This window comes from Corylus avellana, chromosome 10, assembly GCF_965113065.1.
Source record: "Corylus avellana chromosome 10, dhCorAvel1.hap1.2, whole genome shotgun sequence".
NCBI classification, from domain to species: Eukaryota; Viridiplantae; Streptophyta; class Magnoliopsida; order Fagales; family Betulaceae; genus Corylus; species Corylus avellana.
The window spans coordinates 22,193,198-22,202,949 of NC_142499.1; the positions used below are offsets into that span (position 1 = coordinate 22,193,198).

General features: G+C 40.1%; 1 protein-coding gene across 2 annotated transcripts; it reads right to left on the bottom strand.

Moving 5' to 3' along the window:
* SCAR2 (SCAR homolog 2) lies at positions 1–9,535 on the bottom strand. Of its 2 annotated transcripts, XM_059606449.2 has the most exons (9): positions 9,208–9,535; positions 7,327–7,490; positions 6,173–6,296; positions 5,915–6,044; positions 5,147–5,208; positions 1,140–5,034; positions 962–1,048; positions 736–840; positions 1–643 (listed from the first exon to the last, which is right to left on the bottom strand). In XM_059606449.2, exons 1-9 carry the CDS (start codon positions 9,360–9,362, stop codon positions 590–592), a joined length of 4,776 nt encoding a protein of 1,591 aa, XP_059462432.2. In that variant the 5' UTR covers positions 9,363–9,535; the 3' UTR covers positions 1–589. The 2 variants fall into 2 exon arrangements, with proteins under 2 accessions (XP_059462432.2, XP_059462433.2); XM_059606450.2 differs by lacking the exons at positions 7,327–7,490; positions 9,208–9,535 and having other exon boundaries at positions 2–643; positions 5,915–6,067; positions 6,173–6,289.
* Positions 9,536–9,752: the final 217 nt, after the last annotated feature.

The window sequence follows — 9,752 nt, forward strand, 5'->3', positions numbered from 1 at the left end:
GACCATACAGTTGGAATAAATTGTTTATAGAATAATCGACACTGTTAAATATGTTTGTATTTTTTGATATTTCACACCGTAATTGAGCTGTACTGAAGAAAGCTGGACATGGATGGCCAATCATACATTGGTCAAATACAAGGAAAAATGGAGGAAATATGCCTCAGAAATGCACTACATACAAGATTACAAAATTGCATCAGTAAAATACAGATTAAAATCATGCCACTCCAACACAATTTACACTTGCCAAGGTTGTAAATAATAATACTTGGAATTTGATTGGAACAGCACTTGCACACTGAACCTCAGCTGTCATTCTTGTATAAAACATTCGACTCCAGACTGATTTTCTGAAGGTAGAGCACGGCTACAAGCCAATGAATACATCTTCAATGTGTGTGAGTGAGAGAGAGAGAGAGAGAGAGAGAGAAAGAAAGAAGGGGGGAATGAGGGGAGTATTATACATGAATGTGAAGCAGAAAGAAAGAATACACCAGATAACAGAAATTTTCTATTAACTAAAGCTGAGAGAACAAAATCTCCCAAACCATTTCAAGTGCTGCAGTACCATAGACCTAGTTTTTTTTCAAGCGTCACTCCAACTATCAGAATCATTGTCTTCATCACTTCCAGCGAATGCCTAGTTCAAGAGTTGCCATTTTAATATAGTGCACCAACAAACACAGAAACATACACACCCACAGAGAGAGAGAGAGAGAGAGAGAGAGAAACCTGGCGAATTGTTTTTGCTTTCTCCAAAATAGCAGCAACCTTCAGGTTGGTATTAGGACCATGAATGCTGGCTCTTGTCACCACTGCAGGCTTCAAGTTGAAGGACTGAGAAAGCAAAAATACTCATTCCTCAGCTCATATAATTGCATTAGGGGAAAAAAAGGAAGAGATGGAGGGGGGATGATGCAAAAAATATTAAAAAATAAATAAACAGATCAAATCTAACCTTTGTTCGTATCTGTTCTAGTAATGAATCTCTTTCATCTACCTTTGGTACATTATGAGGCCGAACCCGTTCAGCTACCTTTCTCAACTGCAAAAGGTTCAAAATGTCATATCAAGTACTCTCCAAGCAACAAAGGAGAAAATTGTGAAAAGCATGGACACCAGAAAACGATCATTACCTTGCTTTTGTCATGAGCAGCAACAGCATCAATGAGAGGATTTCGAGGACGAGGAAGCTTCGGTGGATTGCCATTTGACTTTTGTACTAAGCCTGGTACTTGAGGGGTTTCTCCATCTGAAGTCAGTGAAGTATGCTGAGGCTGTTCTGCTTCCATGGTTGGTGGTGGCATAGATGTGTCGAAAAGAACATTTGGCTTTTCTACTAGGCCTGGTACATGAGGGGTTTCTCCATCTGAAGTCAGTGAAGCATGCTGAGGCTGTTCTGCTTCCATGGTTGGTGGTGGCATAGATGTGTCGAAAAGAACATTTGGCTTTTCTACTAGGCCTGGTACATGAGGGGTTTCTCCATCTGAAGTCAGCGAAGCATGCTGAGGCTGTTCTGCTTCCATGGTTGGTGGTGGCATAGATGTGTCAAAAAGAACATTTGGCTTTTCTACTAGGCCTGGTACATGAGGGGTTTCTCCATCTGAAGTCAGTGAAGCATGCTGAGGCCGTTCTGCTTCCAAGGTTGGTGGTGGCATAGATGTGTCAAAAGGATTTCGCCATTCCCCTTCAGAATAATTTTTCTGCGTGGGTTGAAGTGTTTTATCCTCTGACCTTGTTTCTGGTCCAAATTGGTTGAGATGCCCAATCAATTTCTCTTGTGAAGATTCAGGATCATGTCTAAGAGTTGTATATTCAGTGGTTGGTATCGGCGAAAATGGGATTGAACTAGAGTGAGCCTTTTCTCCCTCTAAAGAAAGGAAACCATATTCAGGTCTCTCATCAAGTATTGCTGGGGACGTTAAGAATGGATTCATGCTTTGTGTTCCCTTCAAAGAGAGGCAGTTGTATTGACTATCTGCATCACTAACCATGGTTGGCACTTGCAAAGAGAAAGGAATCGGCCGCACCAAATTACTCACTAATTGTTCAGAAGCATGTTGGGATTTCTCATCTTCTACAGGCATGATGGGTAAAAGTGGGTTCTGATGCTGCAAAATTCCTGTCTTGATTGTTGGAAAGCCAAATTGAGCTTTCTGATCATCGAGTGGCTGCAACAGTGGGAAAGCATACTGACTAGCTTCAACCAAATCACTCTGAGAAGCTAGGGATGCATTTTGAGCCTTTCCCATCCTCCATTGCATAGGAGGTAGAGGTGGCAATGGTGGCATCTCCTCCAGATTAACTTGAGCTGCCTCAGGGGGCAGGCCAAAGCTAGGAAGGGCAGACTCTAATGGATCCATTGCTTGCTTAGAACCATCAAGTTCCAGATCAGCTGACTGTGGTAAGAACTCCAACACTGAAGGTTGGCATTGAAGGTGTTCTGGACAAGATTCAGGAGAACCAAAGCCTATTTCATGTAAGTGAGTTGAAGATTGTATCTGTTCACACCTTTCCTGATCTACAAGATTCAGAGATCGTATCTGTTCAGATTGAATTTTTGGAGAGTTATAAGCTGGTTCATCTTCTTGAAATCTTTCCACATCAGCTTGATCAGCTGCAAATGGCAACGGCTTCTCCAAAGGAGCTTCTGCCTCTGGGAGGTATCCGGTAGGTGAAGACACCTCATCTTCACTATTCTCTAAAAGATGACTCTGATGGTGAGATTTTGATTCTGGTTGTTGATTGCTTAGTCCTGAATATGTTGGGGATGTTATAACATCATTGTCAGACAAAGTATTGGCTAGAGATGATTCATGATCATTATCAAATGTTTTCAAATTGCAATGGTCGGAAGAGACTGGTTTGCATGGGGTATCTGGAGGAGCAACTTCCAGTTGATTCACTTTTTTGTGTTCCTCAGTTTCTGCAAGACATTCTGGAGAAGTTGCCTCATTAAATTCTGTCCCTTTCTCATGAGAATCGACAAATCCAGAATGAGACTCTTGCAAATTTGTATGATTCCCTGATGGAGAGAAAGCTAGATCTGGAGACAGACAAATCACATCATTGACGTCATCATTTGTGCTGGTGACAGTGGCAGCAGACAGAGATACATCTGCTATAACTGGCTCAGTTACTACAGCGTCTAAATTTACGTGATCCTCATGGCACGGGTAATTTTGATAATTAGATGGAACTTCAAGAGGAACAGCATCACCTCCCCTTGCATCCATACTGCAGGTGGATATACCAATTTCCTTACCATCTTCTGCCCTTAGCATCTCATCAACATCTGATTTCTCATCAGAATATGGAACACCCAATTCTGCAGAATCAAGTTCAACTTCTGCAATATTGTCTACTAAAACTGACAGGTGCTGCTCCTCTACGTTTTGTACCTTTTGAGTTTCCACCATGGGAGTTAAGTCTTCCGAGTTGATTCCATTCTCCATAAGAGCACCACCGGCTTTGGAAACTATGTCATCCTGATCTACAACATCTGAAGAACAAGTAGTAGGTACTACATCTGAACCCGCTTTTACTTCTGGCAAGACTGAGCGAAGGAGCGGCTTTTCTGTACATGTAATACTTAAAGGCGGAGAACCAATCCTTCCATCAACCAAATTTTCAGAATAATCTTCATCCGCAGATTCTGTTTGAAGCACTTTATTAAGAGAATTGTCACTCCTTTTATTTTTAGGAGTCAACTCTGAAATGTCCAGCAAATGCAGCGAAGCATCAGAAACAACATTTGGATCTTCACCATCCAGATGGCTTTCAGCAGAACCTATAAGTTGAATATCATTCATAGGTTGGGTGGGAACATCAGAGCCAACAGCTCTAGAATAAGCTAGATTTTCACTAATTTCATCAGTTTCTGATAACTTGGAACCAAGCTTAAGAGAGTCGAAGGTTGCTTCCTTTCCTTCAGGACCCAGTAATGTATCTAATGACGAGTGTACTCCATGATCCAAAGGCAGTAGCACAGGTATGGAATCTGTAAGACATGAACTACATGATGCTTCTCCAAGACCAGGGATCTTGTCTTCCTTAATGCATGTACCGTTAGGCACTGCAAGCTCATCAGATTTGGTTCCCATAGACTCATCCATTAGCTGACTGGGTGGCATATCCGCACTCTCAGCTGCACAAGTTTCAGCAGAAGGGGACACCTTAGCTGCTCCATCACCACCAGATGCTGTATTATCGGCCAAACTGCTTAGTGTATCAGAGTCGGAAAAACTGGATCTGTTATTCTTGAATGAACTATTCCCACAATCTGATGCAGAGGAGTTTCCAAATGATTGAGAATCCGAAAGTTGAGCCAGATTTTCTTCATTTCCATCAGAATCTCTCCCACGTTTTTTAACAGTCAAGAAGCCTTGCTCATTCTTAGGTCTATACTCATTTTCTGTTTCCATTTCTGATTCCATGGTGGTAAGAGCATCCACGTAATTGTCTATCTCACTTGTCAAATCATCAGAATGGTACCCATCTACAGTGCCTTCTGTTTTGAGTTCTCCATCAACTGCTATGTTATGGAGGGTGGAAGGAGAAATATCATCCATATCACCACCATCGGCTGGTTTAGGCACTTTCACAATTTCTCCACCAATGACATTGCCGTTAAACTTGTCCATGTATGGTTTTGAAACTACTTCCTGTGCATTAAACTTGTCCATGTATGATTTTGAAACTACTTCCTGTGCATTAGGTGCATTAGGTGAGGAACACACACTTTCCTTTCCTTGAGGTGACTTCTTTCCAGGACTCACAGTCCTGATTTCAAGTATTTCAAGCCCTGATTCACTAGAATCATCTATGGTCAAATTCATGGGTGAAGTGACATAAATTTCATGAAGCACCTTCTGCTCTGGAGTGGGAGTCTCCAGGAATTTCTCCATGATACTTTTCCCAGCTTTTGAGTTAAATGGAGATCCATTCAATGGCCTTCTCTTCAATTTCACAAGACGTGCAGAGTTGCTAAAACCATTCTCAATGCGCTCCTCCTGAAACAACTGATGCAATCTGCACTATCCGAAAGCAATTTAAGTCATCAATCAACAAATAAAAGTGTGAGACTTAAACAACTACTAGAATAACAAACTAGAGTGCACCAATATGAGATCAGAGCCCTCACTTGGCATGTGATGGGAGGTGGACTTCAGGTGTTTCTCCATTCCTCCAGCGTGATCCCTTTTTCTGCAGAAATATAAGATAAAATTACACAAGCTCGTATTGTACAGTGACAAGTCTCCATCAACAACAGAAGAAACTAATATGCAGATCACAGCACCACAATGAGAACAGCCAGCATTGGCAATGAAAAAAGAAGTTTCGTAGCCATAATGTATTAATTGAGAAACAACATCTTAATCATAGTCTTGCACAGCCTCATGAGATTCTCACACTTCAAAAAGGGAGAATCTAAAGGTTGAGTCCAAGAGCTCTTTAAGGCCTTATCAAGAGTCCAATCAAAAAGAAAGCAAATTTCAAAGATGCCTGAAAATCACTAAACAGAAACATAATCAAGGGTCAGGTTGAAACTTTTGATCTCAGAGGACATGTAAAACATTACATGGGTTGTCATTAATCCTTTCTATAAAAGCAGGTGATTTCAAAAGAACTCAGGGCAAGATGGGATAACGGAGTTAATCTCCTTTTATGCTATACACCGGCAAATAGCAGAAGATTATATGACTTCCTTCCTTCCCATATGTCCCAAGTGGGTTCCCCTAGGACAAAGTGAAATCACATGGAGAGATATGCAGCAAACAGGTTGGCCTTTTATAGGTAAAAGCCATGAGAAGATGGGTATCACATATTAAACAACCCACAAATTTCAATTGTCAGAAGAATTGCCATAAGAAAAGTTTGTAATATAATGATGATCCTTTCATTGTGATACCTTCATTTTGCGGTTTTTCTTTTCCCTCTGAACCTCTGCTGTTGCTGTTGTAGAGGATGCTGCTTCCACTTTGAAGAATGATGGATCAGTATAACGCTTTAGACAAGCCCCAGCCCCCGCAACATCAAACCTGTTAGAAGCCATCTGAACATACTAAAATTCCACATTTATAAAACAAAACTCTCTTACAATCACTCAAGTCATTAAAAACACAAAAAAAAAAAAAAAAAAAAATCAATACAAAAAAGGGAATCATACTTGTCCAGCAGAAATAACCGTGGAGGACCCCGGCATTCTTCATAAGAATCCATTACAAAGCGAGGTAAGTCCCCCCGAGTTACCAGATTCTGTTCCGCACGCAGATTAGGATGCCAATCAACACCTGCAATTGAATATGTATTTATCTTGTTCATGCATTCTAGTAGCTAATCTTTTAAAACACAAGAATAATTTAAAGACTAGCTCATTAAATTTTTTTGCAGAAACAAACTAGAGAAAAAGCATGAGTTGGGCAGGATATGAGTCCTTTGGTAGAAATGTAAAAACAAAATGCCTGTGTATGCGTGCATAAGGATCAAAATAAAATCTATTTGCGTCATTACTTGCTAGAGTCCATGTCATCACTTAATCAAACTGACAAAGTCCCACTGGAATAATCACATGGACACTCTTCAGTATGCCAACCCCATACCAAACTGTATTGAACAATTTTACCATAAAAGGGACACTGAATAAAAAAAATTTAGTAAAAAGGTAATTAAAAAAATATTTTCTCTTTGCTAACTGATAAGGGGATTTCAGGATGAAATTGGCCATACAGACAAGAAGTTGGAGGCAGAAAAGATATAACTCTGCACTCCAGCTACCTCTCTTCTAGAAGCAGATACGCTGACCTTCTAGGACCTTTTTTTCTGATAAATACTGACCTTCTAGGACCTAAGCGTGTCAGTTAAAAAACTAATACAGTGCTGCTTTTCCACAATCCCCATATAGCTTAGAACAGACCAATGTAATACTCGCTCAAGAAACAGAGGCAAATATGAAACCGTGCCTCATTCCTATAAGAAATATGTATAAGCACCTTCACTATGTAGTCAAATGCATATAAACATGAATACACTTTGTGCAAGCTTTGTGTTTGTCGAGAAAGGAGGGAAGAGGGGGGAAGCTGGAAGACTTTTCCAGGACCTAAGAATTGGGGTCAAAAGAATGATTTCAAAAAGAGGAAAAAGTGCATAGAATTTGTTTGCTGTCAATATTGTAACGGTTTACAACATCACAGTAAGAGCAACAAATAATGCCCACTTACTTGTGAAGTATTTACTAACCTGTTCAAAGTACACATAAATTTCAATACAAGCTTAGTAGGGAAAAAAACAAATGAATATAACCATTTGACAAGTAAATCTAACCTGCATTGGGAAAGAATAATGAATGACTTGTTTGGGACAAAAATGCCTTCTCAATTGAAGGAACTTCTGCCTCGAGCTGTTGAACACGAGCCATAAGACCATGGCCTCTTGCAGCAGTTACCATTACTTCTTCATGCAAGTCACGGAATATCTCAGCAGCAAACCTATAAAAACCACAAAAGAACAAACAATTATAGGTAGCTATTAAGTTAGAACTTCAAGTTGTAAGTGGAAGAGAATCAAAATAAGATCATATTGATATCGAGGTTTGAGTACAGAGGACAAATGGAAGAGGCCTTTTTTCACCTTACCAGCATTGATGACATTATACGCCAAACTCAAAGCATATGCATGGCTCTAAATGTCATGCAATATTACAACTTTTTCAAGAATGATTTGATTTATCAATGAACTAGCATATGCAATAATGTTAAAGTCAAAAGTGATAAACCTTAACTATTGCATGTTTTATTAGACATTAACTTTTGTGCATATGACATTTGCAAGACATCTTGCTATGTAATCAATATTTCCCACATACTTATGACTAAAAAGCACCTTTGGCTTCAGCTCATTAGAGCTTGTATGCCAATTAGGCTGCCTACCTCAAGTCCGATATTAGAATTTCTTCACTCAACAAGCCAAACTTAAATTACCCAGAGTCAGCGCATGCTTATGATTGAACCAGCTTAATTGGTTTTGATGGTACTGATGTTTATATAATTTTATTAAACAGGGGTATCATGGATAGCTTCTACTAGTTGACAGAGTTATTCAATCAACCCAATGATGTAAAAAAGATAAAATAAAAATGGCTGTCAAAAGGTATATGACATCAAGACGGTTTGTAGAAGTTCTTCAAAATGAGATGGCTCGGAGTTCCTGTAATGCTTTCCTCTTGATATTAGTTCTCTCTCAAAGCAGTAACATCTAATTCCATACCATTACATAAGAGTCTGAGACTTGTCACAATAGGTTTGGGTTCTAACTAGCAAAAAAAGAAAAGGAAAAAAAAAAAAAAAAAGAAGAGGAAACCATGCTAAATGGTTTCATACCTACCCAATCACGTCAATACATGAATATAACCTTATTTTGGCAAAGCAGGCCAGAGTCTTGACTTACACAGACTCGCTAACAGCATACTTCTCCAATTACAACATTTCAACTAAAAATCCTCCCCCCACCCCAAAAAAAAAATCAAGAGAGAGAGAGAGAGAGAGAGAGAAGAATGAATACTAGCCAAAACATTAGAAGGCAAACGACAGGTTTGAAATCAATTATGCCAAAAGTAAAAGATAATTCTAGTTACCATCGAAGTTGATCTGTCCACCAATCTCTCAATTGCAAATAAAACTCCCAATTCAGCATCTAAAAGTACTCAATCACTAAGTTCCAATTGAATCTTAAGAATCTCAATTTAACCATGATCATTTTCCATTCGGGGTCACCACCACAATTTAGAACTCAAGCCGTATCAAGAATCAGAAACTACAAAAATAGATCAAGGAAGTCGCATAGCCATGCCAATTTCGACACAAAATCACAATCCATTGACTCTCCGAGTCAAATTCCAAACAATCTTCAAATTCAGCACACACAACAATCGCCACAATCAGAAATTCAACAATCACTAAAGCTCACTCCATTCCACGCGGTCCCAAACTCGAATCCGAAACCAAGATTCGACACAAACCACCCCACCCCCCTCCCCAAATCCGACATGCACTCAAATCATCAAAACAAGAAAAAACCCCAGAAACCCCAAAATCCAAGCCCCAACAGCCAGCATTTGGACCACACACCACCGCAATTCACACCCAAACCCAAAGCAAGCGCAAGTAAAACCAGAAACCAAACAGGGCAAAACGAAAAGAAACTCACTCCGCAAGGTCGCCGAGCTGGCGCAGGACTCCAACAAGGCCGGCCATGGCCACGCCTTCCAGTAGAGCCTCCGGATCATCCTTGTCCGCCGCTCTGTACAGCTCCGGATCCGCCAAGCTGTACTCGTTCCGTATCTGGTACCTCGTCAACGGCATTTTTCTTCAAATCCAAAACCCTAATTCTCAGATATATGCATTTCTACGAAGCTTAGAGAGGAGAGATTTTCCCCGGGCTTGGGGAATTTGAGCACCGAGTGAATGAACGAATGAATATACGGTGGTCAGAGCCTCAGGTACGTGTGGAGAGAGAGAGTGTATGTGAGTGAGAGTATTTAAGCAAAGTTTTAGAGATTATTTATTTAACTTTTTCTTCTTTTTTAACTGGGAATTTTGGAATGAAAGAAACGGTGTGTATTAATAAAGCGCGTGTTTCTGTTCGGCGCGTATCATGCGGCTTATGATGCGCTCGTTGTATTGGATCATGTTATCTCACTTGTTAATTTGTTCCTTCCTCCTGGGTTGCAATCCGGTGGTTCCATGACCACG

Excerpts from the sequence above, each read along its gene's own strand:
- SCAR2 (XM_059606449.2), bottom strand. The coding sequence starts at position 9,362 with ATGCCGTTGACGAGGTACCAGATACGGAACGAGTACAGCTTGGCGGAT. Across the intron at positions 5,035-5,146 it reads CACCTCCCATCACATGCCAA|ATTGCATCAGTTGTTTCAGG; the intron begins GTGAGGGCTCTG and ends CGGATAGTGCAG. Across the intron at positions 841-961 it reads TAGAACAGATACGAACAAAG|TCCTTCAACTTGAAGCCTGC; the intron begins GTTAGATTTGAT and ends TTGCTTTCTCAG.